This window comes from Mus musculus, chromosome 14 (assembly GCF_000001635.26).
Source record: "Mus musculus strain C57BL/6J chromosome 14, GRCm38.p6 C57BL/6J".
NCBI lineage: Eukaryota > Metazoa > Chordata > Mammalia > Rodentia > Muridae > Mus > Mus musculus.
This window is the reverse complement of record NC_000080.6, coordinates 77,919,767-77,934,944: the sequence shown is the minus strand read 5'-3', so window position 1 is coordinate 77,934,944 and position 15,178 is coordinate 77,919,767. Positions and strand designations below refer to the sequence as shown.

At 43.0% G+C, this 15,178-nt stretch overlaps 1 protein-coding gene across 6 annotated transcripts in view; it reads right to left on the bottom strand.

Annotated features, from left to right (window-relative positions):
• Epsti1 (epithelial stromal interaction 1 (breast)) overlaps nucleotides 1–15,178 on the bottom strand; it is a 98,418-nt gene that overhangs the window by 67,712 nt on the left and 15,528 nt on the right. For all 6 annotated transcript variants that reach the window (XR_003950815.1, NM_029495.2, NM_178825.4 and 3 more), the window contains exons 2-5: nucleotides 7,717–7,775; nucleotides 6,115–6,198; nucleotides 3,625–3,698; nucleotides 2,714–2,797 (exon numbers count right to left, since the gene is read on the bottom strand). Coding sequence is in view for 5 of the 6 variants with exons in the window: in NM_029495.2 (NP_083771.1) it covers nucleotides 2,714–2,797; nucleotides 3,625–3,698; nucleotides 6,115–6,198; nucleotides 7,717–7,775 (301 nt within the window). In the remaining variant the exon portion in view is untranslated. The remainder of the gene's footprint in view (nucleotides 1–2,713; nucleotides 2,798–3,624; nucleotides 3,699–6,114; nucleotides 6,199–7,716; nucleotides 7,776–15,178) is intronic.

The following is a 15,178-nucleotide window of genomic DNA, read 5'->3' as shown; positions in this document are numbered from 1 at the left end:
TATTCTCAGAACATTCAATTTAGCTGACAAGATTATTGTGGTGACCTATGAAAACTTATTACTGTAGTTTATGTATGAAATAGCTCCTCAAAGACTGATCTAGGGAAAGCTTAGATCTCCATGGCAAGCAGTGGTCACTGTTAGGGCTTTGAGGAAGTTACTGCCCTGGAAAGACTCTGATTTAATGCATACATCATTCCACCGATTTATTAACAGGCAATAAGAAAGACACCTTGAGGGGTTCTCAGGGACTTGCCAGACTCCTGCATGGCAGTAGTTGGCTTGGCCCTGCATTGGCTTAGACTTCCTGGGCAGTATCCATCTGCTGGGGGAGGAGGGCAGAGTCCTGTGGGCCAGTGTCCGTGCATGTGTTTGCTGTGCATTTTAAAGACTAAGTGCCCCATAAGCACAGTCATTATCACTTCTCCCAGCCATTATCACACTGGCAATGCAGAATATGTCACTACTAGATAGCTAATATCCACTTTTCTGTCTGACGCAAGCTACTAAATGGGCATACGTAGCCATGAGCAGCCACAGATGATCATATTCAAGAGAATGGTCTGGTAAGAGTGAAAGCCAGCCAGCCAGATAAACCAAGTCCCACTTAAATGAATGCTCCACAATTTTTCATGTACCTAGAAATCAGCTTAGAGAGCTTGGCAGGATACAGTTTATAGTAGGTCCAAGGTAGACTCGTGAGAGCCTGCACATCAGCAAGTCCCAGGTGAGGTCAATTCTGCTCACTGACCTTTTGTTTGGAAAGGCTAGAGAGCTGCTCCTTCTCCATCACGTTCAAATTTATATCATTATTATCAATTTAGGAAAGCTAAATTAATTAATCCAATTAATGTTTCAGTGTCTAAAGATTGCCATGGCTCTATAGCTGTGGTGTGACCTTGAAAGAGGTTCATCTGAGTGTTAAAGAATAGAGTTTCACCCACCCATTAAGAAAGTGTTTTGTTGGGCATGAAGAAATGGACTGTAAACAACCCACAAGCCAACCAAACAAGGTTGTAGGGACCAAGTAACACCAGACAAGACTTAGATGAGAGTCTATAACAACAACTGAAATTCTCCAGGTTCTCTCAGCCTTCAATCCAGTTTCTGGTAGTGTTTCCCATGGTTCCACTTGATATGCAGATAGACTGCATAAGATGTGCTTTCTTCCCGCTACCATCACAGACCAAAGCTCCAGCTTTTCAGGTGGGAGATAGGAAGAGAAAGAGATGAAGAACAGAACCACGGTGAAAAGAGACGTATAAGAGAAAGAGATGGAAAAAAGGTGGTTTCAGCAAAGCTCTTTTGTGTAATAACCAACTGGTAGTGGATTGCTGGATCAAAATTTGTAATAAATTACCTGTGGGTTTTTTTTTATATATATATACTTTCCGCGCTTATTACAGTTTGTGTAAGCAAATCCGGGCTTGGTGCCACCTGCATCACTATGGCAACAAGTTGCCCTTGGAGTTGGGAGGTGAGACTTGCAGAATCATTTTACAGGAAGAGTTCTGAGAAAGTTGGGAGCTTGCCCAAGGTCAAACAACAAAGGCAGATACTCTCCAAGAAAGTCTAGAGAATTCCTTCAGGGAGGGGCAAACCTGAATTCCCTTTCAGTGTCACATAAGCCATCAGCTTCCGGCTTCCTTAACTCGAAATGCAAAAAATCCCATCTATTATGGCTAGGTGTGATAGCTCATGCCTTTAATTCTAACACAGAGAGGCAGAGGCAGCTAATTTCTGTGTGTTCTAGGTTAGGCAGGGCTACATAATGAGACTCTGTCTATAGATAGATAGATAGATAGATAGATAGATAGATAGATAGATAGATAGATCTATTGCTTAGAATGGGGTTTAAACTTTGAACAATACTTAATCTGTAAAAATAAGCAAGAGGAGAAAAGAAGGGGAAAGAGGAGGAAGAAAAACAAAGATAGAAAAGGGAGAAAGAAAGTAAGAGATAGGGGGAGGAAAAGAGGGAGAGAGAAAGGCAAAGATAGGAAGGGGGTGGAGAACCAGGAGTTCTGTTTCTAAGAAGCAGCAGCAACAGGTGCTGCACGTGGCCTTCAGAACCATGAGTCAATTCCCTGATCTCAAACCTCCAACACTAAGCCTCACTTCCTGTTAGGCCTTTGCCAAAGGGGAGGGGCTTAAACAATTGCCACCTTGTTTCTCGTTCTCTAGCAAATGAGCATTTGTAAGAGATTTTCCCCAAGTTCTGGATGCTACTAAAAACTTAAGTATGGCTGTTTGGTTGAGAAAATCTGATATCACTGCCGCTAAAAGGGTGGTGCACACATGCTCTTTCGCTCGGTGGCAAGAAGGCTGTGTTTACCTTCAATACACTCTCCCTGGAAAAAGATCTGTTTGAATACAAATATGACCATGGCCCACTATCTGACGCTGTTGCTTGTTGCTTTGTCTTTTGGGCATCCACACTGCTCTGAGGTGAGGCCGTGGGTGTGGTGACTCACACCCCTAGTTCTGAGACTAGGATGTTGGAATATGAAACCCAGCTACTCTAATTACGTGGGGGTCGTGGGGCACCTTATCTTTCCTCTCTGTGTCATTTCCTCATTTGCACAATTGGATACCAGCCACCTTCTCAGATTACAGCGAGGGTTGAGTGAGTAGTACTCTGGACTGTGTCTGGAGGGGAACCTGACAGCTGACCCTCAGTAAGCATCAGCCGACCTCCCCACCACCCACTTACCTTCTCCCTCTGGATTGCTTTCATTTTTTGGAACTTGGCTTCCTCAGCTTCCTTCCTGATTCGAATAGATTCATCCCTCTTGAGCTGAATTGTAGTGAGATTACAGAGGACAGGAAAAAAAAAAAAAAACCACACACACACAGTTACCATTTTTCAGTCTGAACTTCTGGAACACAAAATTATGATGAAAGGCAAATTACAGTATTGTTTGTGTTATCCCTCACCATGATTATAGGTTGTTACTTTAAGCCACTTAGATCTCAGAAAATGGCCAGGCTGCACCTCCTGTCTGAGAAATCTTAGTGTTCCTTCATGGGTATCTATCTATCTATCTATCTATCTATCTATCTATCTATCTATCTTTTATCTATCTTGCTTACTTTCTCTCTTTCTCTGTCTCTCTCTGTGTGTGTGTGTGTGTGTGTGTGTGCACGTGTGTATGTGTGTGTGTGTGTGTGTGTGTGTGTTTATCCATGCACACAGGACAAAAGAGGTAAACAATTATTCTTTATTATAAAACTCATAGGACTTATTGTAAAAACACTGGTTATCTTAAATCATTTTTGTACTACTTGCAATCACTATTTTGGGAATGAAAACATAGTAACCTTAAACTATAGTTAATATGTAACTAATAGTAACTAATAGTAAACTATAGTTAATAGTAACTAATGTGAAGGTCTGACTGCCTTTAATCAAAGGTCATGCATAGCACACATGGCTAGGGTAAGAATTCTAGATATTCTCCTCTCTACTTCTCACTGTCTAGCAATTTTCTTATTTTGAGAATTACATTTTGCAATTGATTTACAGGCTTTATATTTTGAGTCACAGTGTTATTTCATGGTCACACAGAAATGTTGGTGCCGAAACTTGTTGACGAAATGAAACTAGGAGAAATAGATTCTGACCTTTTGCTGGTATTTAGAACGCATCTGTTGCAGCTGTTGTTTCTGTCTGACTTCAGCCTCAGACTGGCTTCCACCTGGTGAAAATAAATAATAAATAAATAAATAAGTAAATAAGCCACAAAGGTAAAACAGAAATATTAAGCTGCAAGGCCAGCTGTTGAGTACTAGTTAACTAGTTAACTGCATGGGAACCCAGCAGTGTGACTTGAGTTTTTTATACACCTGGACATTGGAATATAGCCGGTCATCTTCAAAAGTTGTCTAAGAGTGGTGGTCACTTTAAAAGCTAACTGATGGGTGGGAAGATGAAACTTTGTTCTTTAAAGACACTAGGGCTTTCCATCATAAACATTAAAGTCTTCACCTAGCTTGAAACCATGCCTGAAGGACCACACTAGACATTAAGCGATTCTGTCTTGGCTAAGAATTCTGGAACATTCCTCCTGCATAAGAAAGAACCTTTCAGATTTTCGGCACAGCAGATGTACGTAATCTTTATTACCCACTCATTTCCCCCAATATTTTTAGTAGTTCTTTGAGCGTTTTGTACAGTGTGTTGATCATATTCATCTCCCTTCCCCCAACTCCTCTCAGATCCATCCCCTCTTCCCTACCTGCCCAACTGTGCATCCTGCTTATTTTTTAAATTCTTCAAGACCAATTGTGCTGCCCAAACATTCTTGTTTGTGTGGTCTTCCCCTGGAGAACAGTCAATTTATCAGTGACTACATGCTCAGAGAAAACTCTAAGTTTCCCACAAGTCTGTGGCCGATGGGTCCTCAGAAGGGTTGGGGGTGGCACAGAATTGGGTTAAAGGCTAGCCTGGCTAGTGAGACCTTCACTCTGAAAAGAAAGTGGCTGTCTCATGGATGGTTTGTCTTCCTGAGTCAGAAGAGAAGGGATACACTGCTGCTGTTGACTGCAGTTCTAACAAGGATCTCATGAAAGAATATACATCTAAAGTCATCCTGGAGGTGACCAATTCTGGCCAGTACCTAGGACTGATCGCTAGTCACTGGGATGAAACTGTCTCAAAACACAAAGAGGAAAAAAATCTCTTACTTTGGGCTGGTGAGATGGCTCAGTGGGTAAGAGCACCCGACTGCTCTTCCAGAGGTCCGGAGTTCAAATCCCAGCAACCACATGGTGGCTCACAACCATCTGTAACAAGATCTGATGCCCTCTTCTGGAGTGTCTGAAGTGTACTTACATATAATAAATAAATAAATCTTTAAAAAAAAAATCTCTTACTTTACCTCAAAACCATGTGGAAGGTGAAACACTTGAGAGGACCTATTAAAGAGAAGAGGTTTGGGGGCTAGAGATGGCTCAGCGGTTAAGAGTACTGACTGTTCTTTCAGAGATCCTGAATTCAATTCCCAGCAACCACATTGTGGCTCACAACTATCTGTAATGGGATCCAATGCCCTCTTCTGGTGTGTCTGAAGACAGGGACAGTGCACTCACATACATAAAATAAATAAATCTTTAAAAAAATGATAAAAGATTTTTTAAAAAGAAGAAGGAGGAGGAAGAGAAGAGGAGGAGGAGAAGAGGAGGAGGAGAAGAGGAGGAGGAGGAGGAGGAAGAGGAGGAGGAGGAGGAGGAGGAGGAGGAGGACGTTTAGACTATATTCCTCAAGTCTCAAATTCCTCAAGTTTATTTGGCTAAAGGTGAAATGTGTGGAGTTACATATATAGTTCTATATCTTTCATTCATTAAGAGATTTCCAAATTAGTTTCTTCCCTTGCCCACCCCCTCCACCTTTATCTCTAAGACTATTGTGGTGGTATGTGGCTTCTAACCCAAGGCATCTTTGTGGTAACTGGAACTGTGCCAAGCCTCTATGTGTTAAGCTGCAGCTGACTCTGAAGTCAAGATAGGACGTAAATGACTCCCACTGAGGGATGGGGGTATGGGTATCCCCTCTAAAGGCCTGAAACCCCACACAGGAGACCCAGACATTCCATCACCCTGGCAGCACCTGCTCTGCCAACTCAAATGTCCCCCAGCCCTAGCATGAAAACCCAGGAGACATCCATCTTTATACCCACTGCTGGGTCCCCAGCTTACTCCCATTCTATGTTCCCAATGGACTCTCCGTTCAGTTTTGTCACATTAGCATCTAACTGCCAGGATGGATATGCTGTGGTGGCTTTCCCTTGCATCCTGGAAGTGCTGTGACTGGGCATATGCAGCGCCCCAGGTAAGCTCTCTTCAGAGCTGATCATCTAAGAGGCTCTAAATTATTTGCCAATTAAGCCATCACTTTATTCCCACACAACTGTGGCAGATGCATTTGCTCCTTACATAAAACCAGAGACAGCAATCTACCTGCACATTTGAATGTTTCCTATCAGATGAATTCCGTCTCCGGCAGAAATACCATAGAGCAAGCCTTCGCATGTGAAGGAAAGCAGACCCAGCCTGTCTCAGTAGGATCTGCCAGTGACCCTGCCTACCCGCTCTGGCTTTCCATCTGCCACTCACCCAGCCGTTGTGGCACCAAGTAGACTGGTTTTGCCCTGTTCTGTTGCTTCCATCTCTCCAGGTCTGCCAGTTCTTGCTCAGCAACTAACCAGGAGAGAAATAGCAAGTTGTTGATTGTTTGAAAAGAAACCTGGTCATTGCAGCATCAAAACACACAGCAGACAGCAGATAGTGAGTTTTCCGGAATGAGACAGAAAAAAATGACCATGAAAAGCTGATACCTCCCAGCCCTCCCGGACCCCCAAGTCATGCAGGGCCCACCCCTGGCAGCTCCTAAGTGTCCTCACAGAAGGTACAAATTTGAACAACAGCTAAACTCCTACTAACACAAAGAAATATAGTTTTCCCTCCAACACTGACATTCTTAAAACCTCATGAATTATTTCGAAAGGTTTTCTATAACAAATGTGTACAAAAACTAGAATATTCATATGTCAATAAGATCCGGGTAAATATACATCCCCAAAGAATTGTGATGCCTATATTTGCTTTATTTTTAACATTTCTCAAGCTGGCTGTTATCTCTGAGGAGGGAGGCTCTGCCCTGTGCGTTGGCACCCTGCTTTGGGTCTTGGTATTCTTTATTGTCCAAATATTCAGACAGCAGGGGGCGCCTGGGAGACTTAGTTCTGTTGCTATATAACCTAATCTCCCGGTTTAGTTCCCCTTAGAAACTTGAACTCGAAGCCTGTAAGATGTTGGAACCTTGGGGTTCTGTTGGCTAAATGTCTGCAGTCCCCACAATCACTGAAGACCACTGTCATATGCTATACTGACTCACCGGACCACCCTGATTGATTCTTGTCCATGTGGTCTCTTCGGATAACTACTTTCCTGGCTGGGCCGTTATGGCCTTATTGGTTACTGAATTCCTTACCAATACCCTAAGAAGGGAGAGCACAGAATCCTGGAGCTGGAAACATGGCTGACGTGGGCAGTCACACAGTGTCCTGGTGAACCATGTGAACATTATCTCCCCTTGCAACTACAAATAGTGCGACAGTGTCAGAGGGCAGCATTTGTTAGTTCTGTGCCTCAGTTAAACCTGCTACTCATGCTCTAAGTACAAGGAGTACAGCCAAAGATTGGGGGGGGGGGGAGTGATTATACACACTGTATAAGGTAAGATTGTAGAGGGCAGATTGACAGATACAGAAGGATAAGAATACAGAGGCAGAAAAAGTCTATTAAGGAGGGATGGAACATATATTTTAAAAAAAGGTACAAATTCCCTCATAATCTTTTTGACATATAGCATGTCGTTTCAAAGGTATTCACAGCACCATTAAAATATCACCACCAACTTATTTAGTATATCAGGGACAAGATCCAAACAATAACAATAGGTGTGAAGTTGTTTAAACCCAAGAAAAATCCAAAGCTCATAGTCACTCATTACCATGAGCTCTGTTACTAATGTAGAGAAACGAATTTAGAAGTGCTAACAATAGAATAATTTTTACAAGTGCAATTAAAACTCTAAGTTTTTTTTAAGACCTTGGTAAGATTCTGTGAGTCTCTATAAATAAGAAAATAAAAATACTTTAAAAAATTATAAAGAGGAGAAGCATTCTGAGTGTCGGGTGAAAGTGCGTGCCATACTTCTCTGTATCTTCTGCCTTCTGCTCTCGTTTGGTGCTATCAGGGTGTATGTGCCTGCGCTGGAAAGAAGGGAAAACAGTGGTTATCATCATGACAGCTTCCTAAGGAATCTAAACCACCAGACCATCTTCCTTCTGATACCATTAGAAGACAGCCTTTAAGACCTTGCTCTGTTCTCTGCTACCTTCCAATCTAGTTGAAAGACACAAAGCAATGGGCCAGAGGACTAGTTCCTGCTGGTCTCCATCACCACTGGTTTGGGGGAGACTGCCCTTGTAGGGCGTCTCTCCTCTAGGTGGTGCTTGTGAGTCAATCCCAGTAAGGCTCATTTTCTCTTGTAGGCCCACCTTAGGAGAAAAAGAAACCCTGGGGCATCTGGTGTGTTTTCTGTTCATACAAACAAGAGTCCAAGTTATTCGCCATGCAGCCACGTCTTCTTTGTGACCCATATGACTAGCCTACTAGTCTTATAAGCCTTGATTCCCTCCCCTATATCCTGGGGACACAGGCTGAACATTATTTAAATCAGGAGCCCAGGGAAGTGAACATGGGAATCAAGGAAGAATTTCTTTCTGTCAGTTTTATCTTTGTTCTTTCTTTAGCAGGTGCAGTCCAAACATATGTGTGTATACTTGTGTGCACTTGTCTGTGTGTGAGTGTGTAAGGAGCTGAGGTCGACACTGTGCACCTTCTGTTTCTGGACACATTATTATTATTATCATTATTATTGAGATGGGATGTCTCTCTGAAGCTGGAGTCCTATTTTGACTAGACTGGCTGACCAGAGGGCCCCCATCTTTGCTCCTTCCACATCCCTCTCTTGCATCTCTGGGGTTAGAGACATACCAGTCCATACTGGACTTTTTCCCTGGCTGCTGGGACTCCAAAGTCAGGTTTTCATGTGTGCACAGCAAGCACCTTGCCCACTGAGCCATCTCCCCAGACCCTTTTTGGTAAGCAAAAATATTCCACACTTAGATACCAGGAATACTGAGCTACCTAAAACACAGTGAACCTTTAAGGGCAGAGGTGGACTTCTTTGGTATGTATTCCAGATCTATGGCGTGGTACCTGGCTCACAGTGGCTGCCTGATAAAGTACACTGTCATAGATCCCAGCTGTGAGCCTGTGCTGGAATGGCTCTTTTTTTGAGCCAATGCACGTGGTTCCACCAGAGCACGGATACTTCGTAAAGCAAAAATATAGTACAGCAGTAGACTGCAGCATACATACGGGTACAGTTTGGGAGAAAATGCTGTGGATAAATGTAACCAGCTTGTAAATATATGGTTAAAAGAAAAACCCTAGATACTCTTAGAAGTCTCTCCTCCACCTGGGAAGTCACCATTTCTAAGGGCAAATTAGCAAAGACAGAACAGTCGAGGCCAAAAGTGCTGATTAACCGAAGCCATTTTTCCTTATCTCATTATTTTCCGTGCTGTGAGCCTTCAGCCAGTGAGCTTCATCCTGGACTTTAATTTTAGACTTGTAATGTGAGGTGTGCGACCACCTTTGCATGCAAATGGGGCTGCTGGGTACCCAATTACCTAATATGTATCAGCAGATGGTGCATGGGTAGCCTAGCTCGCATACAACGTTATGAATACGGAATTAGGAGGCCGCCACTGGAAATTAATCCCTTATCTGTTGCATGGTCTTTGATCACCCTGAGAAAGACTGTTTCACTCCTCCACTGCCACTACTTTATAGGCGCTGGGGGTGCTGCAATCCTGTGAGTAGTATCTGGGTACTTCAACAGGATGCAATGGTGAGCCATTCTACGGAGCCCTAAAGCTGAAACGCGAGGCACTGGATTTAAAGGCCAACTGTGAAATTGCTGCGCCATTCTCAGTGCTGAGGCTGTGATGCGGAGTCTAGGCCGGGGATTTGCCAACGCTGCACATCAGCAACTTTTAACCTTTACCGTGCATGGGAATCACCTGGAGGGCTCGTTGGCAGGCTTGTTAAAGGGCAGAGTTTCTGATTCAGTGACTCTTGGGTGAGGCTCAATAACAGGCATTTTTTAAAAAGATCAGTTCCGGGTTGCTGTTTGCAGAGGTTAATGTTCATCGTCATCTTTGCTGGATTTAAAATCTCCTAGGAGAAACGCCTCTGGACCGTTCTGCCGGGGCTTTTCCCGGAGGGTTGACTAAAGAGGGGTGACCCACCCTGAATGTGGATGGAATAAAAAGGGGGAGGAAGAAAGTATGCAGAGAGCCAGCGATCCTCTCTCTGCTCCCCAACTGCAGACTCAGTGTGGCCGTCTGCCTCCCACCAACCCTTCCTCTTTTAGTTTTATCTCGACAGCAACCGGGAAAGTGATGAGCATAGCGCTGCCCGAGGTTCCACACTTAAAAGAACCACTCCTGTAGAATAGTTACACCTTCTGTGCTTCCGATATGGCTTGTCCCCATCCATGTTGACCCATGTTGAAGCTTAATCCCCATTGCATTGGTGTTTAGAGCGAGTAAGGCCTTTGAGAGAAGTCATTGACCATGGGGCCACTGCTCTTACAATGGACTAATGGATTAATGCCATTCTCACAGAAGTGGGTTGAGCATTACGGGACTGGATTAGGAAAGAGTATTAAGTATTGCTGGAACTCTGGGCTAGTCACCTGCTTGACCTTCTGCACATACCTGCTACCCCCTTCTGCCTCACCACCTTGCACAGCCAAAGGTGTATATGTGCTAATACCATCCTCTTGAGACTTTCTGGCCATCAAGTTTGTGAACCAAATGAATCTCTCTTTTTAAAATGCATTACCCTTCTTAGGTATCTTGTTATACCAACACGTAAGCACCAAGAAACTGTCTTGGGATATTTTTGATGAGAAGATGGCCAAGGTCATGTGTAGTGGTGTACACCATTAACCCCAGCACTTGAGAGGTAGAGGCAGCTGATCTCTGTGAATCTGAGACCAGCCTGGTCTATATAATGAGTTCCAGACCAGCCGGGCTACATAGAGAAATGCTATCTCAAAAATAAAATATAAAGCTGGGCAGTGGTGGCGCACGCCTTTAATTCCAGCACTTGGGAGGCAGAGGCAGGCAAGTTCAAGGCCAGCCTGGTCTACAGAGTGAGTTCCAGGGAGCCAGGACTTCGCAGAGAAACCCTGTCTCAAAAAAACCTAAATAAATAAATAAATGAATAAGTAAATAAATAAAATATAAAAACAAAACAAATATACACACATATATACAAATAACAAAAACTATTTAAAGATTAATAAATTTTTGATAAATGAACCGATGTTAAGCTATATGCTAAAAACCATTAGACTAACTAAACAACAGAGCTAAGACTCAGAAGTCACGGCTTTTAACCTATAGTAATTAGCTGTAGCTGATTTTTCTTAACATAGAAAGTCTAAATTATGCCCTGTTTTACTTCAACCCTAGACCCTTTATGAATTAGTCAGTCAGCATACTTGGTACTTTTGTGCAGATGTGTCATTATACTTTGTTCCAACTCATTGTCCTCCTCCACTGACCTCTTCCTTTCCACCTGTTTCTCCTCTGTTTCCCAGTCTCTCACTTATTTTGCTTCCTCATTACATATATTCTATTTCCCTATTTCCCACTTCCCTTAAAATTTCTTCTTCACCTCTCATGACCCCTTCCTAGTTTCATGACCTAAACAGACCTTACACACACACACACACACACACACACACACACACACACACACATTTAAATCTAGGTTCTACCTATGAGAGAAAACTTAAAAACATGTGGCACTTGTCTTTCTGGGCCTGGCTGATTTTATTTGATGCGATGATTTCTAGCTGAAATCATTGTCCTGCAAATGTCTTGGGTTTTCATTATGTCTTCATAAATTCCATTGTGTGTATGTTTTTTTTTTCTTTCACGAGATGATGAATAAAAGCTGGTCCCATTTCCTGTAACTTCAACCCCTTGAAATACTTCCAAGCCATATGAACACTTAGCCAAAACCTATTACAGAATTACTATGCTGGAGACTTGCAGAGCGTGAGAGAGGTGTCAACCGCACATAACAACCATTTCCACCAATCCTACACATTAGTTCGGAACAATTCAAGAAGCTAACATAACTCAATGGCAGGAGGACCCAAACAAGTGCTGGAGCGAGATGATGTAAGTAGCCAGAGATGCAAGCAGAGGAGACCCACAGAGAACCCAGACCAGCAGTCAACCTCAGGGAAGAAGAATGCCAAGCTGAAGTCACGGCAAACGAGTTTGCTAAGAATATTTCACTGGGAATTTTCCCAAGCCCACCATTCTGCTTATACAAATTACAGAAGAGAGTTGGAGGGGGAGATCTGGTTACTAAAGACTGTACTTTATAATCTCTAACCTGATTAAGTCTGATGAGACAGACCAGTGGCATTTGTCAGTCACAGCTGACATGAGACTTCTGGGTCAGAGATAAAACACTTACTATTCGATGCACACAAAACAGGATAGGTTTATTTACATCTTTCTCCCTCTCTGGCCCCACGTCTGAGAAACTGCCCTGGAACAGGGCTGCAGTACCCATACATATTGTAAATGGGAAAAGAGAGAAGAGAGAGCTAGCGAACCCTGAAAGTAAAGGATTTTAATCAAAAGCCTTTTCGCCTAACACTAACAGTGGTCCTAGTAATACGCATTTTATGTGAGAGGATGCCTTAGCAATATTTTATTGGCTGAAATGCCAAACGGAAGACATCTTAATATAGGAAAGCACTGCCAAGTGATTTACTTTTTATCTCTCCTTTTTGCAGTAGGAAGAGGCGCTTAAGTCTAAGGCTATGCTTTTTATTTTTAATATTGTGTGGCAGAGTGCAAGTCCCTGAGAGATCAAAAATATTCATCTCTTCCCTCTGAACTTTTTTTTTACATGAATAGCCAGTATAATTTATTAATGTTCTCAACCAATTAGTTCCCACCCACAGCAGACCTTTGCCATTTAGCTCCGTGGCATTTCCTTCGCCGAGTGGAGTCAGGAGCTGCAGATGCAACAAACTCAAACTGCATAGATTTAGCATTCTGGTCACTTCCTAACGAAGCAACATGCAAACTGCCGAAACAAATATATATTTTTGAAAATGAGTTTCCTTAATTATCTCATTGAAATTTAATGAAATGTCTGTTGGTAAGATGGTTTCCAATTTCCAGCAGTGCGCTTCCATGAGACAGAGATAGGCCTAGGAGACAACAGTCTAAGGCAAAGATAAAGATCTTTTCTCTGCCATTTTTAAAGAGGAAGGGAGACTTGGGAGGAGGCTCAGGAAGTCAAATGTCTGCTGTGCAAACATCAGGATGTGAATTCAGATCGTAGGAATCTGTGTAAAAAGTCCAGAGAGGTAACCCCAGTGTGTGAGGAGGTAGAGACAAGCAGATCCCTAGGGCTTGGGGAGGGGGGAGGGGGGCAGCCAGTTTAGCCAATCAGTGCTGGGCAGCCAGCTTAGCCAATCAGTGAGCCCCAGGTTCAGCTCTAGACCCATTCTCAAAACACATAGTGGAGAAACAATTGAAGAATATGCGGCTACCCTTCACACACACACACCCCCCCCCCACACACACACACACACACGCACACGCACGCGCACACACGCACGGGTGCACGCAAACACTTTCTCACACACACACAGGCACATACACACATACTAAAGAAAATGTTTTTGAGGGAAAAGATGTGCAAGCCATGTTTCCATTTTGTGGGGTGCTAGGACAGTTACACAGGGGCTTCTCTCATGTACACTTTGGGCCATTTTTATGGCATCTCGTGCATAAGCACTCTATAAAAAACTGCTGAGTGCAAGCTGTGAAAAAAATATATTGGCTGGCAAAGGTGTTACATACATATATCCCCTGGAGTGCACAGACTGCACCCGGTGTCATTTAAATCTCTAATTAAGACCAGCATCGCGTTGATTGGAAAAATGAGATGGACTGGATAGCAGAAATTCAGGAAGGGACAGATGAGTGAATTACAGACAGCTTCAAACTGAATAATAGATGTGTGGAGTTTACTCTTCTAGCAAAACCTGGGTAGAAGCGCTAATGGAGACTAGGAACTAAACAGGCTGACTCCGGATGAACTTGCAAAGAAGTTACACTTCGGAGGAAGACTGGATCGTCCCTGCATCGGACACCGTGACAGCGTCCAATGAATAGAGAATGTGTGAAAGAAAGCCCTGATGTACAAGAGGGCAGGGAGGATATAAAACACCACTCAACCCATGCCAGGATGCTTGAAGGGCTCTTTCCTCGGCTCACTAACTCAGGTCCACTCTTCAGAGAGTTTTGTCCCATTTTAATAAAGTTTCCTGTTCATTCCATGCCTAACCGGGGAAGCATGAGCCTCCATCTCTGGCAGCTGCCATCACCATCACCTAACCGGCGCCATGTTTTTTCTCTTACACTCTAAAAACATTGCCCTTGAGATTCCTTTTGAGTCCCTTTCTAACTTCTTTTATTAATGAGACTAAGAACCCCAAACGTGAACCCCGGTTTCCCTAGCAACTGTTTTTGTTTGTTTGTTTTTGTTTTTGTTTTTATAGTTCAAGAAAACTTTAATTTCAGATACAATTAGCAATGGGGAGAAGGACTAGAGGGAAGAAAGGCACCCGATGGTTCCATGGGATTCCGTGTGGGTTTTGTTATATGGTCTTCAGTGTGGAGACACTAAGCTGATTATTTTTACTATCTATTCTACGTTTGTATTTTATGTATGGGTGTTTTGCTTGCATGGATTGCTTGTATACCGTGTACATGCAATTCCCGAAGAAACCAGAAGAGTGTGTCAGATGAGCTGCCACTTAGGTACTAGGAATTCAACCCAGGCTCTCTGGAAGGGCAGCCAGTGCTCTTAATGGCTGAGGCATCTCTCTGGACCATAAAGCTTATTATTTCTAACCAGTATCACTCCAAGTTTTTGAGGCATTTAAAGTTGTTAGAGCTCCCTTTTCAAACAGTCTAAATTCTCAATCCAAAACCCAAACGAGATAGTGCTGGCTGGATCTCCCTTGACCCTGTGGCTTTCTATGAGACCTGATCCACATTCCACACTCTGCTGTAGATGTGCTCACGGAGGTGATTTCAGCAGTGTTCCCCCCTGGCTTCTGTTGGAAAGGAGAATGAGAACACATTAGGTTCAAAGAAGCAACAGCCCAGGGCTTTCTGTGTATAGAAAGCCTTTATGCACAATAGAAAAAAGATATGTGTGCATGCACATAAATTCATGGCCTAGGCATACCCTGTCTTGATAAGATATGACCAGTTTACACAGATTAGAAAAACATACCCTACTAGAGATTCATAGCTTGATACATATTTTATGCCTATATTACTAATTTAACTGAGGCAAGATGGGCAGATAAAATGCACAGCTACAGAGTATAGACAAGAGATATTATGCAGCTTCACTTAAAAATATATGCAGTAAACACTATATACATACAAAAAAAGAAAGCTATCAAGAGCAATTAACTCTA